A 19,142-nucleotide genomic window follows, 5' to 3' on the forward strand; every position below is an offset into this window, starting at 1 on the left:
AGCGTCTGCTCCCTGGTGGTCAGTGTGTGTCATAGTGACCAGTCATTCCCAGTTGTTCTGCTGTTAGGGTCAATTTGCATATTACCCTTTGTGGGAGCACATTGACCACCAGGGGGCAGCTCCTGCATTGAGCATCTGCCCCCTGGTGGTCAGTGTGTATCATAGTGACCAGTCGTTCTGACATTCAGTCGATTTGCATATTAACCTTTTATTATATAGGACTAGAGGCCCAATGCACGAAATTTGGGGTGGGGTGTGTGTGTCCCTCAGCCCAGCCTGCACCCTCTCCAATCTGGGACATCCCTCTCACAATCCAGGACTGCTTGCTTCCAACCGCTTGCCTGCCTGCCTGCCTGATTCCCCCTAACCACTCCCCTGCCAGTCTGATCAATGCCTAGCTGCTCCCCTGCCGGCCCGATTGCTCCTAACTGCTCTCCCTTGCCAGCCTGGTTGCCCCTAACTGCCCTCCCCTGCAGGCCTTGTCCCTCCCACCTGCCCTCCCCTGCAGGCCTGGTTGCCCCCAACTGCCCTCCCCTGCTGGCCATCTTGTGGTGGCCATCTTTGACCACATCGGGGTGGACATCTTGTGTTGGAGTGATGGTCAATTTGCATGTTTCCTCTTTATTAGATAGGATAAGCACATGTAGCTCCCTCAGCTAGTGAGGGGGTCCCACATCCCAGGGTTAGTCTGGTTGTCTCTCTCTTTCTCTCTCTCTCTCTCTCTCTCTCTCTAGGGTTAGTCTGGTTGTCTCTCTCTCTCTCTCTCTCTCTCTCTCTCTCACACACACACACACACACACACACACACACACACACTTGCCAATCAGGGACTTATGGTGATAGTTTTTATTTTGAAGGCTGCTGGGTAGACATTTGAACACTGGGAAGCATTGCTGGTGAAATCCCCAAACTTGGTTTGAGGTTAGCCCTCACTCCTTGTAAAGAATGGTGTTTAGCCACGGTGGTTGGAGACAGATGCCCAACCTTTGCCCTTTCAAGGGGCATAAATTACTCATATTTTAAAATCAGTGTTCTTTTGTATATGTCTCTCTCTTGCCCAAGACATTCTAGGTATGTGTTGTATGCACATACTTTGCAGATTCCATATGATGCTTCTTATAACAACTACATAATGTGAGGGGAGCAGAGGAGCAGCCGGCAGCCGGAAGTGAATTCAGGCAGGTCAGCACTGCTCTTACGCGGAGAGTGCCGTGAGCACTGTGGGGTGGTGGACCTTTACCAAAGGCCTGTGGAAGGTGTTCTTGGCATCTCTGTTTTTGTCTCTAGGTAACCTTTTTTTCCCTACCTCTAATTTCGAAATAATTTCTGACTGATACAAGAGTTGCAAGAATACAAAGGATTCCTGTCTGCCCTTTACCCATATTCCACAAATACTAACATTTCATCTCATTTGTTTTATGATACTTTCCCTCTGCATATATACAGTGTACAGAGATGATGTTCCTTTGCTCCCTGTGATACTTCAGTATTTCTTTTTTTTTAAAGATCTTTTTGTTGATTTTTAGAGAGAGAAGAAGAAAGAGGGAGAGAGAGAGAAAAACATCAAAGTGAGAGTAAAACATCAATTGGCTGCCTCCTGCACACCCCTACCAGAGATTGAGCCCTCAACCCAGGCATGTACCCCGACATATATAGTACATATATATAGGACATATATAGGGATGTCCTGGCCTTCCAGTTCCCTTACTAGCAAAGGGGTTGGGATATTTCACCTATATATTCCCGACAGGAAATCGAACCAGCAGCCTTTCGGTGCAAAGATGATGCCCAACCGTCTGAGCCACAACAGCCAGGGCCTTCAGTGTTTCTTAAAAGGCAAGGACATTCTCTTACATAACCATACCACAGGGACAAAAATCAGGAATGTGGCGTTTTGGCTCAGGACTCAGTACAGAACCACACGTTGAATTTAATTGTCTGAGCTCTTTAATCTCCTTTAAGCTGGACCAGTTTCTCAGTCTCTGTCTTTGGTGACCTTGACATTTTTTAAGACTGTCCCTCTTTTGGTTTTTGACGATGTTTCTCTTTAGCTCGTTCTATCAGGAGGCGTATGAGGTCCATTTGACCCATTCCTGGTGATGTTAGTGTTGATTCCTTAGTCAAGGCTTTTCCACTGTGCAGTTACATTTTCATGTGGGGAGAGACTTTGAGATTGTTAATTATTTCCATGATGGTGGCCAAATGGAGGTAATTTTTTTTCTTTAAATATTAAAATTGGACATGCCTATTATAGCGAGTTAGAAAAATAGACAAAGGGGGAGAATAAAAATCTCTCCAAGGACAGTCTTACTTTGGTGCATTTTTTTTTTCCTTCCAGTCTTTTTCTGAGCATAATTTTGCATATAGTTGTATTCATACCAGGCATATTTTGAATTCTGTCTTTTAAAACTTAACATTAAAACAAGTATTTTTTTCATTGCACAGTCTTTGGAAACATCATTTAAATGGCTCTATTATTCTGTCTAGTGGCTTACTCTAAATAACCATTCCTCCACTGTTGGATACTTAGGCTGTTTACAATGCTTGTCTCCTGTGAGTAGGACCATGTGAGTCATATCTGTGTCAGACCTCCCCTCATTTCCTCAGGACACATTCCCAGAAGTGGAATTACCAGTCAAGGAGCATAAATACTGTTAAGATACTTGATAAATTGTGCCAAGTAGCTTTCCAAAAGAATTGTACTAGTTCAGGCTTTTGCCAGCACTGTGTGACAGACAGTTGAGCACCATATTTTAAGAGATTCACTAATGGTGTTTCTCAACATTTTAATTTTATCAGTATATTTTTTATTGATTTCAGACACAAAGGGAAAGGGAGAGAGAGCTAGAAACATCAGTGATGAGAGAGAATCATTGATCCGCTGCCTCCTGCATGGCCCCCACTGGGGATTGAGCCTGCAACCTGAGCATGTGCCCTTGACCGGGAATCGAACCGTGAACTCCTGGTTCATAGGTTGATGCTCAACCACTGAGCCACGCCGGCCGGGCTCAGCTTTCTTATTTTTTAAAACTGTGACCCACCAGTCAAGATTTGCGTTGAGATTAATTTCCCGTTATTTTGAATTATGAAAGCATAGGTATTTATTTCCCAAAATAAATTATAGTGTCATGTAGCACATTCGTCTTTTCAGGCTCTAACTCGCTGCTCCCAGCGTTGGGTTAGCTCTGGGAGTCAGGAGCATGGCTGTGTCTAGGGCAGGTCGTTTGCGACAGTGTGGGACCTGAAGGCACGCACACCGGAGGGGTTGGGATATTTCACCTACAGAGTCCTAAGAGGGAATGTGTTGGCTATCTTCAGAGTGTGATAACCTGACAGAATGGTGTGGGAGGTGAACTTTCTAATGACGGGAGCTATCCAAGATGAAAAGGTAGGGTGGAGGCCTGGGACTTCTGTGTACGAACATGTTTAGTTCCCCCACCTCCCTGGGCCCCACTAGGTTGAGCAGCTTCAGGAGAGTTTGAGGCCTTGGCTCTGGGGGGGCTACCTGGAGGCTGGAATGTGAAGAATGTTGAGAGGAGTCCTGTATTGGGGAACCAACCAGCCCAACTACAGCCTGGGGGCTGCCAGGGATGTCCCAGCCTTCCGGTCCCCTTACTAGCAAAGGGCTGAGGTGTAGGGAAATAGGAGCGTTACTAGCTAAATGTCCTCTTATTTGTGGGTAGCTGGCACCAGGTGACCAAGATACCCAATAAGAACAGGCAGGGTGAAACCTGGGTAACTAGCAGGCACGTAGTAAATCAAACCCTTGATATTCTCTCAGTCTCTTTCCTTATTACAATGTATCAGAAGTGTAATGCATGGCTTAATGCCTGTGATCTTTTGAAATATCCCAACTGGAGCAGCTGTTAATATTTCTTTCTAGTTAAAGCTTCTGTTGCAGTTGGTACTCAAAATCTGTTTGTGTGTGTGCTAGAAAACACAGAATAACAGTGCCTTAAGAAGAGCAGTTATTCACTAATGGAGAAGCCTGGAAAGGGGTTCCAGGGCCCGTATATCACTGGGACCCAGATGTCTTCTCTTGTGTTACCTCACACCTTTGGCAAGTGCGTTCTCCTCCTTGTCTCAGCTGGACTGACAGGAAGGAAGAGGGGAACCAAGAAGACATACCAGACGTCTGTTAGGGACAGTTCCTAAAAGTTCCTATAACACTCCTGCTTGCATTCCCGGGACTGAAATTTAGTCCCATAGCCACACTTGCTGCAAGGGAAGCTGAGAGGTGTGGCTTTCAATGTGGGTGGCCGCGTGTCCAGAGAAACTCCGCTTGAGAAGGTGTAACGACGGCCTAGTACTTCTCCGGTAGGGGTCGTAGGAATAGATTTGCCAAATACCACAGTGGGAACGGACTTTGGTGGAAATCACCTTGAGCTCCTTCATTTACAGAGGAAGACACTGATACGTAGAGAAGGAGAGAGGACTTGTCCAAGGTCACACAGCCCGTAAACATCCAGGGCAGCACAACATTTGGGCCTCTTGGCTCCTTCCAGCTCCAACTTCTCAGCCAGCTCACGTTCTCTGACCTTGGGCTCAGGTCATCTGCTTTTAACCTTTTTCCTGGATCCCTTTACCACCAACTTCTTAAGAATCGAGACTTTTAGATTCTCACATTTCACAACTATTTTGAGCAAAATGTGGGTTACACTACATTTAACTAGTTTCTTCCCAACATAAGAAGGGTATTTTTTTTCAGGTGACAAAGCCAAAAAGGTCAAGTCCCACCTCCACCCTTTGCCCTAAATGTTAAACTTCTGTCCTTAAATCTTCCTCCTTTAGCAAGCTGCTGTTACATAATTGAATGCTCTGGCTTCGTGATCTGCACTGAATAATGAATCTATGAGGACAGACAGCCTGCCTGGCGATAGAGACCATGAGGGTGCTGGCACGCGCCCCAGCGATCGAGAGCTTTTTAAAGCCGAGGGTGTGATGTGACAAGGACTGTTCTCCCGATTATTTTCCAGAATTGTATGACTCTTTATCTCTGTAGTCCTGTGGCGCTGGTGGGTGAGCTTACGAGGAGAGAGGGGAGCTTGTATGAGCTGTGTGTTAGAGTGAGAGGGTGGTGGAAGAGGCACAGACTTCTGTACGAGATCTGATTAACAGCAGGTCTGGCCTACTGGCCCCAGAACCCTGATAAGGGACAGACCCCTGGTGCTCTAGGCTGGCAGGAAGCAGAGGGCTCGTGGAAGTCTCTGCTGGGACCCTCCTTGCCATGGGATTCTGGAAGAGGAGTGCTTCTCCTGGCGGTTTTGATGGGCCCTTCCTGGGAAGGAGGTTGCCCCGGTCCAGGGAGCTTGGGTTGAGAGAAGCAGACCATCTCCTCTGGTCAGGAGCTGGGCGACCTAAGCTCTGGTCCTAGCTCTACTGCTTACCTACTGTGCGGCCTTGATGAGTAATTCAGCCTCCCTGAGCCTCAGTTTCCTCTCTGCAGGAGGAGGCCAGTGCCCACTCATCGGGTTTTGTGAGGGGCAAATTGGCACGGGACCTGGAGAGCACGTTCTGCAGGTGCTGCCTGGCCTCTGGCCTGGGTCGCTGTGCAGATGGGTTTTGCCCCAGGTTTTATGATGCTGAGTGTGTATACGTGCGTGTGTCTTCCTGCCTGATGTGCTATTTTGCCTGATTGCAGCCTGGGCCCTGGAGAGGAAGAGGTGGTGCCCATTTTACTGTTGTCCTTGCTCTGTCGCTGATTAGTCTCGCTAATGGTACTACTACAGATAATTACGATTATTATGTACTTCTGTTTGCCAAGCATTATGTTAGGTTCTCTGTGTACTTCCCCTCCTCTCCTCTCATTTAATCCTCAGCCAACCCCGCAAGGGAGGTGTCAGCATTTCCCCCTCCGCTCTGTAGGTGGGGAAATGACCCTGAGAGGTATAGTGACATCTGAGATCATCTTGCTATGAATGAGGGCGCCTGGGTATGAACCCGGGTTTGACTCCAGAAGCGGTGCTCTGTCCAGGTGTTTAACCCTGGGGTGTGTAGGCTGGAGGGTCACTGTTAGGAGGACACTGCCGAGTCTGGAAGATGAGGAGGGAACCCAGTTTCCTCGACCCTATTGCCTCCCACCTTGGTGGAGGTGGGGTGAGGACTCATGTGACGGAGACCCGGGGGCTGCTGGCTCTGAAGAGGGCCTTGTACTCTGCTGGGGGAAAGGGGCTTGAGGATGGAGGCCTGGTGTTCTAAGCGAGGTGCTACTGTGACGGGGCTGGAGGCACTCTGATGGGTGGGCACTGGCTCTCTGATGCAAGTGGGACCTTTGGGGGCCTGTATTCCCCATCCTTCCCAAGCTTTGCTTTGCTCTGCACTGGGGGAATGGCTTATGGGTCTCAGCCCAGCCCTGATACAAATCCTGTTAAAGCTGTGGGTCGAGGAGCAGAAAGAAAGCAATTATTGCAGCCCATCAGGAGTTTGCATGGTGAACAGAGGGGATTTTTTTTCTCTCTTCTAACTTCTAAAGGGAATGACTTAGACCGTAAAGAGCCCGCCGAGCCCAGGAGCAGTTGGGAGGTTGGCGCTGCCCTCTCCCCTGGGGGCCTGACCAAGCAGAGGGTCTGTGCATCATTAACACTGTTATTGTTGCCGTAGTTATTGTCGTTATCAAGGTTTGTGGGTCGTGGCTTAAGAAATCTGCAGGATGGCCCTGGGGGGTGATCCAGGGCTCACTGGAGCTGCATCTTAAGGAAAGATGGGAGCGTGCACATTGCAAAGGTTAAAATAGACTGAAGGGGAGGAGAAAGGAGAATGTTAAGTGGCTGGAGCAGCATCCCCTGGGGCTTAGGGGAGGGAGCAAGGGCGGCCCTCCTGGCTGTCCCTGTGGTTGCCTGCTCAGGTGCAGATCTGAGGCAGACATAGGCTTTTCATCTTCCCCAATCTCAGAGATGCTAAGTAAGCCTCGCAGGTCTCCCCTGGAACTGGCTATAGGCCTGTGTTCCCCTGTCACTCCCAAATCTCCAGACCCTGCCTCTCCTGTGCCCACACATGGGCAACGGAGACAGCCCATCCTTCTCCCGACCCTGCAGGGTCACCCAGCTCCTGCGCTGGGCGTGCTGTCTCTTTAAAGCACTCGCTTCCCACTCTGCTACTGAGATCATCTCAGATGGTCCTGGGACTTTGCCTGCGGATCAATCACCGCCTTTCTGTGTGTCTCCTCTTTGGTCTGTGTTGACAGAGCACTTCTCACCTTTTCCTTCTGACTGTCCTCCTGTCCTTCCTCCCTCTGAGCCTCGACCCCAGACTGACTCCCCAGCCTGAATGGGGTGCCTTATTGTCCACACGTCCATGCCTGAGCTCATTATCACCTTCCTCGGCATCAGACAACAAAGTCCCTGCTGCTTCTCAATTCCTCCATTTTTGGCTATTGTTCGGCTCCTAGCCCAGAATCCTTGGGGTCATTTTAGCCTCTTCTCTCTTCCTTCCTTGCTTACATAGGAATAGCCATTGAGTTCTGTTGTTTTTCCCCAAGACTCTTGGATTGACCCATTTCTTTCCACTTGGGCAGCCACCCAGCGGGTCCCTCCACCTCCAGCTTCCTAGTGGCTGCCCAGTCTGAGGTCATGGCCAAATGCAGTTCTCTAGGAGCCAGGCTTTCAAGACCCGCAGCCTGGCCCCATCCGAGAGCTGCCATGGACTCACCGTGTAATGTGCTCCTTGCAGCCTGGCCCCACCCGCCCTCTCCTGCCGCCATCCTCCCACCCAGGCCCTCTCTGGCTGTGCTGTGGTCGGCCTGGTGTCAGCGGTCCCTTCCAGGTCTCCCGAGAGCTGCCATGGACTCACCGTGTAATGTGCTCCTAGCGGTGATCTCTGCACTGGCCAGGATGGTAACCAGTGTGCCTTGTCATGTTTATTATTCTGGACGAACAGTTCCTGTGGCTTGCAAGGGGCCAGGTGCTGTTCTGGGCCCTGCCCTCCAGAACTAGCTCTAGTCTAGGGGACGGGGTAGGGATGGGGAGGTGGGGAGGAGACAGACCCTCCATGAAGACCGGCTATGGGCAGTGCCCATGTAAGCCCCAGTGTCATGCCCAGTGAGGGTGTTCAAGCAGAGGCAATTTGCTCGGTGTGTCTCTGGTTGAGTTTCAGCTCTCTGCTGTGTGAGGGTGAGCACTGGGTCAGAGGTTTTGGTGGCTGGCTGGGCCTGGGCCGTGGTTTGTTTACTCTGGGGGTGGCCAATGTTTAGATGACCTGAGGGACTCTCTGGGTTTTATAGGAAGGAAGCTGTGGGTCGGCTCTTGTGGTTTCTGTTGTAGACTTGGCTGTCGCTGCGGCCCAGCTACGCCACCGTGCTGCCTGGGCAGGCGGGCACTGGGCTGTCCCATGCCACCCTCCCCCCAGCCCCTTTTCCTTCTCCCCAGTTCCAGAAGCACAGATGCCTGCCAGTTTCAGGAGGGCTGGTCCACAGGTCAGAATCCCCAGGCACTGGGCAAAGGTAGTTGTTTTTCTTCACTGCAGATTATCTGAGGATTAAAACCAGAGCAGAATCAGTGTGTTTTTCCAACAGATTTTTTTTTCTTTTTTCCTTTAGTCATGTGCATTGAGCTATGAACTCTTTAGTCTGAAGTCCATTCGTTCTCTGGGAGCAGTAAACTAACACGTAACAATAAAGTGGAATTAACTTTTTGGTGAGCTCTCAAGGTGGGCTGCCTAAGGGCAGTGGTCTGTAGGCCTTGTCCACAGCTCTGGCCGGGCAGAATGAGGGAGAGATCATTCCTCAACTCCTCCTCCTGGATGGTTTCACCCTGGGGAGAAGGAACCTTGAAACCTAATGGCAGATTATATTTAGAAGCACTAGAATGTGGCTACATTTCTGTCTTCTGTTCTGCTGAGGTAGAAATTTGTATTACATATTATGGCAACGATGCTATTGGAGTGCTTTATGATTTATAAAGTATGTTCGATAAGTTATCCCATTTTATCCTTCCAGCAGTCCCATGAGGGAGCTATTATTATCTCCATGTCAGATGTGAGAGGCATTAAGCCTCTGGAAGGTTGAGGGATGTTGCTTAGCCATCTTAGCTATTGAGTGGCAGAGCTCAGACTCAAGACTTCTGGCTGCAAAGAGGCAGTGGACTGAGAGGGCATGGGATCAAAGAGAGAGACTGGGGTTCGGGTCCTGGCCCTACTTTTCATTAGCTGTGTAACTTTGGTCAGACAATTTCCCTGATCAATATGATTAAGCATATCAGATAATCTACAGTTGCCTCTTTTTATTGACCACATTCTTCCATATTTCTCTGTCCTTGCTCCATTCTGGGCTGGTTGCTCTGTAGGCTGTTGGACAGTTGTTCCGGACTTCTCTTCACCATCAGTATGGTAATTCTTCTTGCCTCTTTCCTCTCTTGGATCCTTTGTTTCCCAGATTCCATGTCTTTGTCATTTTTTATTTACATCTTGTTTTGGTAGAGCATGAGTTCTAGTAGCTTTCTGAGAAAGAGTGCATTGGTGGTAAATCGTGCACATCTGAGATCTAAAGTCTGAGTAAATTTGTATTCACCATTGACAGTTTGGCTGGTGATAGAATTCCAGTTGGAAACCACATTGCCTGATAATCGCAAAGGCGATGCTTCGTTGTCTTCCAGTGTGCTGATGACCAGTCTTACGCCAATTCTGACTCCTGGTCTTTTATATGTGGTGTGTGTTTTTTTCTTTGAAACACACATCTGCTCTTTGTCAGCAGTGTTCTGAATGTTTGCAGAGATGTATTTTGGTGAAAGTTAATTTTATTTTTGATGCTGGGCCCTCTCAACTGAAAAGCTCACATCCTTCAATTCTGGGGTATTTTCTCAAATTATTTCTTTGATAATTTCTTGTCCTCTGTTTTCTTCTTTTTCTGGAGTTCCTTTAATGTGGCTGTTTGTGCTTTAATTTGGCTGTTTTTAGTTTTAGTTTCATCTTTCCATTGGTTTGTTTTCGCCCCTTTTATGTTAAGGGCTTTCCTCAGATATCTGGTGAACCTTGTTATCTGTGTGTATTGAAGAGCAAGGCACTAGCACTTGATCAGAGACTGAGTGTGGGGAGGGGTGGAGGGCACTTGTTTACTGAGAGCACCTCACAGTAGGGATTGGAGTGGGAATCCAGCTGTTCCATGGGAGGATCTCCAAGTCACTGTCTTTAGATTGTTTTTCTTGTGCTTCTCAGTTTCCCCAGAGAAAAATTCTCTAATCTCCTGCCTGGGGGAACAAGACTGGCAGCATTCTGGAAAAGAGGTGCTAGGGGATGGGATCATGCGGAGGGTTGATCTCAAGGTTTAGTTCATAGACTTCCCTTAATCTCCTCTTTTCTCTCAGGGCCACACTCCTACCCTCTGCCTGGTGTCTCCCAGCAGAGCTTTCCTTATTTTAGTGGATATGTAGTAACCCCTGTGCCTTCTGCCAACCAGGCAAGGGGCTGTTGGCCAGCTGTGAGAGCTGGGTGAGGGGATCTGCTGTGTGACTTCTCCTTATTCATGTGTTTAACACACACACACACACGCATTGCTTTCATCTTACACATGCCTGTGGAGGTGCCTGGTACCTCCAGTGCCCAAGATTTGCAGGCTTCTTGGGGACAATCCGCTTATTTTTGTTGGCTTGTTTCCTGCGATCATTGGCTGAGTAGGGCAAGCAGAAACGCCCTCACCATCCATTCCCATTCTGAACCTCAGAGGTGATCTTATTTCCCTGTGGATTTTGTGTTTCGGTGCTTCTGAGTGGGATGGAGTCTTTGCATTGCTCCGGTGTGTGATGCAGTGTAGCATGTAGACACTGGCCTCCCAGAGAGGTCTTGATTGAGGGGGTGGCAAGTACGTCCATGCACATGCTTGTGTTGTATGCAGTCCGTGCAGCGTTATGAAAGTGCGTGGAGAAGAAAGGGACGTGGAGACTGAGAGTGGACGGGGAAGTGTCTTGGGGTGTGTGGTGACTTGGCGAGGGGATGAGGTGAAGGGCAGCTCTAGTCTCCTGAGAAGGGTTGGTGTGCCCTCATCCCCCTGAAGTGAGATAAGCTGTAGGCAGCAGGTCTGTGGGCACCTGTTCTTCCTCAGGCCTGGCCGGGACCCGGGGCTCACCATCCTTGTCTCCTTCATTTGCAGGTTGTCCTGCCAGGATGGCTGTCCTCCACAAAGGTCTCCTCACTCATCGAGAGGATCTCTGACCCCAAGGACTTGAAAAAACTTCTCAGGACCCGGAATAATGTATTGGTGCTTTACTCCAAATCCGGTCAGTGCCCTGCCTGGGCTCACCTGTTGGGGATGGCATGCGATAGGAAGGGAATGAGAGGTGCCAGAGGTGGGAGACGGAGACGTTAGGACCAACAGCCATCAGGGAGGGTCCTAGGGACACCGTGTTTGTCCACTTTCCTCAGGAGACGGCAGAGGCCCGGAGAGGCGTTAGTTCTGCTGATCTGGGATCCCTGAGAGGTCATTCACTTCTCTTCTATAAGTGTTTCTTAGAAAAAGCCTCATTGCCTCAGGAGAGGGCATGAGTGTGAAGGAGGACAGAGGACTGTGGACACTGGGGATGGACATTCTGACTTCCTGGACAGGCACAGGCCAGCCCTGCCAGGGCATGCTTCTCCAAGGCTGTTGACGAACAGCCTGGGCTGGCCCATCGCCAGCTGAGTTGGTCCCAGGCTTGGGGACATGCACCCAGGCTGGCAGCTCTGACCCTGCCTGGCCCCCATCTGTCCTACTCTGGGATTGGAACAGGAGGCTGAGTTTGGACTGGGCTCAGGGCAGCTTCAGCGGGGGTGGGAGCAGCAGCTTGCCTCCTCTGACCTTGGGACTGGCGAGGGCAGAGTGGATGGAGAGAGGTTTGCTCGGCTCTTGGCTGTGACTTTGAACATCAGACTGTTGATACTATTCCAGCACAGTTAAGTGTTTTTGCTGCTCCTGAGGATGCCAAGTTCTCCGTGCCCTGGAGAAGCAATAGCCAGTGGCTGGGCCAGTTCCGGGCACAGCTCCCCCTGCAGCTCATCCTTGACACTCGTTGGCACTGGGGCTGATGGATGTTTTGGACGTGTGTCCCTCCTGGAGCCCAAAGGCGATGCTTCGTTGTCTTCCAGTGTGCTGATGACCAGTCTTACGCCAATTCTGACTCCTGGTCTTTTATATGTGGTGTGTGTTTTTTTCTTTGAAACACACATCTGCTCTTTGTCAGCAGTGTTCTGAATGTTTGCAGAGATGTATTTTGGTGAAAGTTAATTTTATTTTTGATGCTGGGCCCTCTCAACTGAAAAGCTCACATCCTTCAATTCTGGGGTATTTTCTCAAATTATTTCTTTGATAATTTCTTGTCCTCTGTTTTCTTCTTTTTCTGGAGTTCCTTTAATGTGGCTGTTTGTGCTTTAATTTGGCTGTTTTTAGTTTTAGTTTCATCTTTCCATTGGTTTGTTTTCGCCCCTTTTATGTTAAGGGCTTTCCTCAGATATCTGGTGAACCTTGTTATCTGTGTGTATTGAAGAGCAAGGCACTAGCACTTGATCAGAGACTGAGTGTGGGGAGGGGTGGAGGGCACTTGTTTACTGAGAGCACCTCACAGTAGGGATTGGAGTGGGAATCCAGCTGTTCCATGGGAGGATCTCCAAGTCACTGTCTTTAGATTGTTTTTCTTGTGCTTCTCAGTTTCCCCAGAGAAAAATTCTCTAATCTCCTGCCTGGGGGAACAAGACTGGCAGCATTCTGGAAAAGAGGTGCTAGGGGATGGGATCATGCGGAGGGTTGATCTCAAGGTTTAGTTCATAGACTTCCCTTAATCTCCTCTTTTCTCTCAGGGCCACACTCCCACCCTCTGCCTGGTGTCTCCCAGCAGAGCTTTCCTTATTTTAGTGGACATGTAGTAACCCCTGTGCCTTCTGCCAACCAGGCAAGGGGCTGTTGGCCAGCTGTGAGAGCTGGGTGAGGGGATCTGCTGTGTGACTTCTCCTTATTCATGTGTTTAACACACACACACACACGCATTGCTTTCATCTTACACATGCCTGTGGAGGTGCCTGGTACCTCCAGTGCCCAAGATTTGCAGGCTTCTTGGGGACAATCCGCTCATTTTTGTTGGCTTGTTTCCTGCGATCATTGGCTGAGTAGGGCAAGCAGAAACGCCCTCACCATCCATTCCCATCCTGAACTTCAGAGGTGATCTTATTTCTCTGTGGATTTTGTGTTTCGGTGCTTCTGAGTGGGATGGAGTCTTTGCATTGCTCCGGTGTGTGATGCAGTGTAGCATGTAGACACTGGCCTCCCAGAGAGGTCTTGATTGAGGGGGTGGCAAGTACGTCCATGCACATGCTTGTGTTGTATGCAGTCCGTGCAGCGTTATGATAGTGCGTGGAGAAGAGAGGGACGTGGAGACTGAGAGTGGATGGGGAAGTGTCTTGGGGTGTGTGGTGACTTGGCGAGGGGATGAGGCGAAGGGCAGCTCTAGTCTCCTGAGAAGGGTTGGTGTGCCCTCATCCCCCTGAAGTGAGATAAGCTGTAGGCAGCAGGTCTGTGGGCACCTGTTCTTCCTCAGGCCTGGCCGGGACCCGGGGCTCACCATCCTTGTCTCCTTCATTTGCAGGTTGTCCTGCCAGGATGGCTGTCCTCCACAAAGGTCTCCTCACTCATCGAGAGGATCTCTGACCCCAAGGACTTGAAAAAACTTCTCAGGACCCGGAATAATGTATTGGTGCTTTACTCCAAATCCGGTCAGTGCCCTGCCTGGGCTCACCTGTTGGGGATGGCATGCGATAGGAAGGGAATGAGAGGTGCCAGAGGTGGGAGACGGAGACGTTAGGACCAACAGCCATCAGGGAGGGTCCTAGGGACACCGTGTTTGTCCACTTTCCTCAGGAGACGGCAGAGGCCCGGAGAGGCGTTAGTTCTGCTGATCTGGGATCCCTGAGAGGTCATTCACTTCTCTTCTATAAGTGTTTCTTAGAAAAAGCCTCATTGCCTCAGGAGAGTAAGGGAGGGTCCTAGGGACACCGTGTTTGTTCGCTTTCCTCAGGAGACGGCAGAGGCCCGGAGGGGCGTTAGTTCTGCTGATGTGGGATCCCTGAGAGGTCATTCACTTCCTTCCTGTAAGTGTTTCTTAGAAAAAGCCTCATTGCCTCAGGAGAGGGCATGAGTGTGAAGGAGGACAGAGGACTATGGACACTGGGGATGGACATTCTGACTTCCTGGACAGGCACAGGCCAGCCCTGCCAGGGCATGCTTCTCCAAGGCTGTTGACGAACAGCCTGGGCTGGCCCATCGCCAGCTGAGTTGGTCCCAGGCTTGGGGACATGCACCCAGGCTGGCAGCTCTGACCCTGCCTGGCCCCCATCTGTCCTACTCTGGGATTGGAACAGGAGGCTGAGTTTGGACTGGGCTCAGGGCAGCTTCAGCGGGGGTGGGAGCAGCAGCTTGCCTCCTCTGACCTTGGGACTGGCGAGGGCAGAGTGGATGGAGAGAGGTTTGCTCGGCTCTTGGCTGTGACTTTGAACATCAGACTGTTGATACTATTCCAGCACAGTTAAGTGTTTTTGCTGCTCCTGAGGATGCCAAGTTCTCCGTGCCCTGGAGAAGCAATAGCCAGTGGCTGGGCCAGTTCCGGGCACAGCTCCCCCTGCAGCTCATCCTTGACACTCGTTGGCACTGGGGCTGATGGATGTTTTGGACGTGTGTCCCTCCTGGAGCCCGCGCCCTCCCAGCACCCTGGCACATGCTGCTCCTTGCTCTTCTGCAGCCTGGCAGATGCTCTCTGAGGTTGTTGTTGGGAGCCCAGCATGTGACTAGCATTTCTCTGCTGTCAGGAACAGGGGTAAACTGAGGCCAGGGAGAAGCAGAGCTGCTCCTGAGGCCTGGGTGAAGGGCCCTGATAAGCGTGGCTCACCCCGTGGGTGCTCCTGGAGCTGGCGGTTGTCAGTGTGGGAGCACACTCGGCTCCTCTCTGGGTACGTCCCGCCACGGAAGCTCATCATCGTACAAGGACGCCTCGAGGACCTTCTGCAGGACGGTCCCCTTCGCTCCTCTGCCAGGTTGTCAGATAACATCCAGGTTATGAGGGAGGAGCTGAAGCTGGGAGAGAGCAGCTGACTTGTTGAGGCCTCGCAGCTGGTAGACGGTAGACGCTGTAGACGGTAGACGCCGTTCAAGCTGGTCAGTCGAGCTGGTCCCTGCTCCACCTCTGCTTGTTTCTTCTGCTGGAGGGAGAAAGCGATGTGTTACCTCTGCAGGAACGGGAGGGCTCTGCCACCAGGAAATGATTTTGGTTAGTTAGAGGGTGGGAAGGTGGATGGGGTCTCCAGATGGGGCTTGCAGGGCAGGAGGCAGGGCCCAGAGGTCTTATTTTCTCTCCAGCCCTCACCCAAGCGTGGTCTCATGCTTCCCGCATGCCGGCTCCTTCCTGTGTTGGCAGTGGCCGTGGGTGGTTTTTCTACCTTCCTGCCTCCTCCCCAGGCCTGTCACTAGATTTGTGACTGTGCGTGGGCTTTCAGGGCAGCACAGTAACTGGGTTTCTCCCCTCCCGGCCTTCCAGGCAGGGCTCCCTTTCTGCAGGGCTAGGGGAGGGGTGCTGCCTATCCCTCTCCTCCAGTTTCCCTCCCCCGCTCCCCAGAGCCCATCTGCCTGCTGAGCGATGGCCTTTTCCCCTCCGCCGCGCCCTCCTCCTGGTGCCCTGGTGGGGTTCCTGGCACTGTTCTAGAATGATGCTTTTTGTTCACTTCCATAAAGGCTCCGCATGCTTTGTGTTCACAAACATCTACCATTCTCCACACTAGAAAAGGAGATCTGTGGAGGCAAATAATTCAGACACCATGTCTGTTTGGTGGTCTGCTTGGCTTTGGAACATATCGGAGGGGGAAGGCAGCAGACTGCTCTCCCCACCAGTGTCTGCCTGGTAGGCCTTTCACATGCGCTCACAGGTATGGCAGGGGGAGGTGACACACTGGCCACAGCCACTCGGCAGTGGGACCTTGCAGGCTGGCAGTGCTAAATCCTGGCCACAGAGGCTCCGTCCCCAAGAACCTGCCCTCCTACAATAGAGTCCAGGTGCTTTGCCCAGACCCACAGGAGTTGACACCTGGCCCAGCAAAGCACTCTTCCTTTCTCATGTCCACTCCATCTGCCCAAGGCCTGGTCTTTGGTCCTGCAGCTGACGCCCGAGGTACGGCCCAGCCCAGTTCCTCCCCTCCCACTTCCCGGGCAGTGGGCTATGACATCTGACGTGGGTACACTTGGCATTGGTCTGTCGGAGACTAGTGTCACATGTAAACTTCATCTGATCACCAGATTGTACCAAGGGCCCCTAGATGCGTGTGTGATGGACAAGCCACTTCCCGGGAAGTGGGCTATGACATCTGATGTGGGTACACTTGGCATTGGTCTGTCAGAGACTAGTGTCACATAAACTTCATCTGATCGCCAGGTTGTACCAAGGGCCCCTAGATGCGTGTGTGATGGACAAAGGAAGGAAGGATCGGGCCTCTGCCCTCATCAGCTCCCAGGACAGACAAGGGTGGAATTGGCAAACTCATTTCCCACTTCAGTTACAGAATTGTCATTATGTGGTTATAACTTTTTCAAAATTTGTCCCAGAAAGGTAGTGAGTCAGAGACTCTCCCAGGAGTTACCTATTTTGCTCAGAGAGGCTTGGAGGAGTGAGGGGTGAGGCGTGGCTTACAGGAGGCGTGGCTTAAAGGAGGCGTGGCTTACGTGGGAGTTCTCTGTCCACGAGGAAGGGCCCAGGAATGTGGCGGGAGCAGGGGTTCCTGGAATGAGCTGGGCGGTCCTCCCAGAACTGTTGGTCACCGGGACAATATTTTAACAGGGGTTCTGGACTGGTCTCCTTTCTTCCTTCCTTCCCTGCCCCCAAGAGAAGATGGCAGGATGGCCTGGTGTCCTTGGGCACAGATGTTTAATATTTGGTTGTTGTTTTTTACAGAGGCTGCAGCTGAAAGTCATCTCAGGTTACTGTCCACTGTGGCCCAGGCAGTGAAAGGACAAGGCACCATCTGCTGGGTGGACTGTGGGTATGTTCTGGGGACATGGCACATGGCTGGAGGGCAGGGGGCTCGGAGGCTGTGGCCAGTGGGGCCGGGACTTGTTCCTGATTAATACTCTGAAGAGAGGATGGGATGGAGAGACGCTGCGGAAAGACCTCCCTGGCAGCCTGGAAGGGTCACCTGTGGCCTGGAGGAGGCAGTTCTGGCTCTCCCTCTGTCTGTCCGTCTTCCCTTCTTCCAGAGAGCTTTTACGTTTTACTGTGTCACTTGATTTTGTTGGTGGCAGAGGGGGCCTTGTTTTATAGTTGGGGCCTTGGTACCCAGAGAGGCAAGGTGATTTTCAGGGTGACCCACAGGCTTGCTTGTGGCGGGAGGGTGTTCGGCAGCAAGAACCTGGGCTTTACCCCCGTCCAGGCCAGTAACAGAGGTCTCCTCTCCCTGCGGCCCAAGGTGGTGGAATCAGCTGGCCGACCTGCTTGCTGCCTTGGCTTCCAAGGTGACGCTATTAGATGAATCAGGTGGCTTAGCCCTTCCAGCTCTCTCCTCTAGCCATGTCTCCATCCCTACCCCACCTGTCCCAGTGCCGTGAGCTCCTCTCCCTCCTCCTCCCCCCCTCCTCCTCCATCCTGACCTCCCTCCTCTCAGGGGTTTTCTTGTCGGAATCGAGTGCCGCCCCCCGGGAGGGAGCCCACGGAAAGAGGCTACTTCTTAGGGTGGGGAAGGGCCTGTTGGTGGAATTCCCCTGATTCTCTTGAGTTTGGAAGCTGGAGTGCAGGGTGTGCTCAGTTCCCTTTCCTCCCCATCATTAGGAATAATTTCCACATCTCTCTGTGTTCAGTGCTTTGCTGCTGGGACTATATTTATACACACCTCTTGTCATATCATTAGCTCCCAAGTTGGCGTAGATTGGCAGAAGCACAGAAAGACACGCAGAGAGTGAATGAACATAGGAAAACAGATAGCTAAGAACAGGCTTGCCCTTTACACGTTTATTGAGCGCCAGCTGTATGCAAGGCACTGTGCTGCACTTGGCAGGTAGCAATGTTTACATGTTCTTCTGACTGAGGACAAGAGGTGTCTCCAGAGCCTCGTTGTCCAGCCACTGCTCACCTGGACTTGGGGTTTGTCAGGAGCGTGGAGTTGGGAAGAGGAGGGGAAAGGAGAATCGTACTCAAGGGTGTTGTACTCCGGTTAGTTCGTTTGGGGAAGAGGTGGGGTTCTGCTGGGAAGAGGCAGGTCTTTTCCTGGGTGGCCCATAAAGGTCTTTAACCTTGGATGTAGCTGACCCTGTCTGAGTCACAAGCCTTGCTACAACCCTGTGGGTTAAGTGAGCTTTCATGGACTCCACCCCAGTGCAACCTTCTTCCTCTGCAATCTGAGTCCTGAATGGCTGTTTGGCAAATGAACTTCATGGCCTCAATGGCTGGAGAGGACTGAAGGAGACTCCTATTTTGACAGAGCACCGGGTAAGACCCGCCGACGTGTTAGCCCAGCAGTGTTTGCTGAAGCCATGTGTGTATGTGCGCATGCACGCATGCCTGGCCTCACAACTCCAGGTTTACTGAAACACCAACTCAATGGACGAGACTACCCTCTAGACCAGTGGTTCTCAACCTTGGCTGCACATTAGAATCACCTGGGAATCTTTTTAAAATCCTGATTTCTGGGCCTCATCCTCCGGAAATTCTGTTTCTTTGTTACACCTGTTTCTTTGTTACACCTCAAAGCACACAGTAATGTTGTGGCCCCACCCCATAACAAAGAAACAGAATTTCCGGAGGATGAGGCCCAGAAATCAGGATTTTAAAAAGATTCCCAGGTGATTCTAATGTGCAGCCAAGGTTGAGAACCACTGCTCTATTGGTGAGAATGTAGCCGTTGGTGAATTCTAGTCCATCCCCGGCCTGGAAGTGTTTCTGTCTTCCAGGTGTGTCGCTGTCTCCAGTAGCTCGCCAGGCGTGCACTCCGTGACTGGCAAAGCGCCAAAGCCTATTAGAGAGGACAGGTGCTTCGGACTCTCCACAGCTGAAGATGATGCCAGTTCTGCCCAATGAGGCCTTATCACGGGGGTCTTGTGAGGCTTGCAGGTGGCAGAAGTGGGCAGAAGAGCTTTGATGTTGCTCCATCCACCTGGGTCCACTCAGCAGACATTCCCGAGCACTTACTGTGTGCTTTGAGGTGCACAGTATCGTGTCCCC

General features: G+C 51.2%; 1 protein-coding gene across 1 annotated transcript in view; it reads left to right on the plus strand.

The window, feature by feature from the left end:
- Positions 1-7,763: 7,763 nt before the first annotated feature.
- The window catches only part of PDIA5 (protein disulfide isomerase family A, member 5), a 70,514-nt gene continuing 59,135 nt past the window's right edge, over positions 7,764-19,142 (plus strand). The window contains exons 1-3 of the mRNA XM_005873103.2: positions 7,764-7,832; positions 11,078-11,204; positions 16,884-16,971. Of these exons, the coding sequence (XP_005873165.1) occupies positions 7,779-7,832; positions 11,078-11,204; positions 16,884-16,971 (269 nt within the window). The 5' untranslated portion in view covers positions 7,764-7,778. The remainder of the gene's footprint in view (positions 7,833-11,077; positions 11,205-16,883; positions 16,972-19,142) is intronic.

Source organism: Myotis brandtii, unplaced genomic scaffold (assembly GCF_000412655.1).
Source record: "Myotis brandtii unplaced genomic scaffold, ASM41265v1 scaffold4, whole genome shotgun sequence".
In the NCBI taxonomy this organism is placed as follows: Eukaryota; Metazoa; Chordata; class Mammalia; order Chiroptera; family Vespertilionidae; genus Myotis; species Myotis brandtii.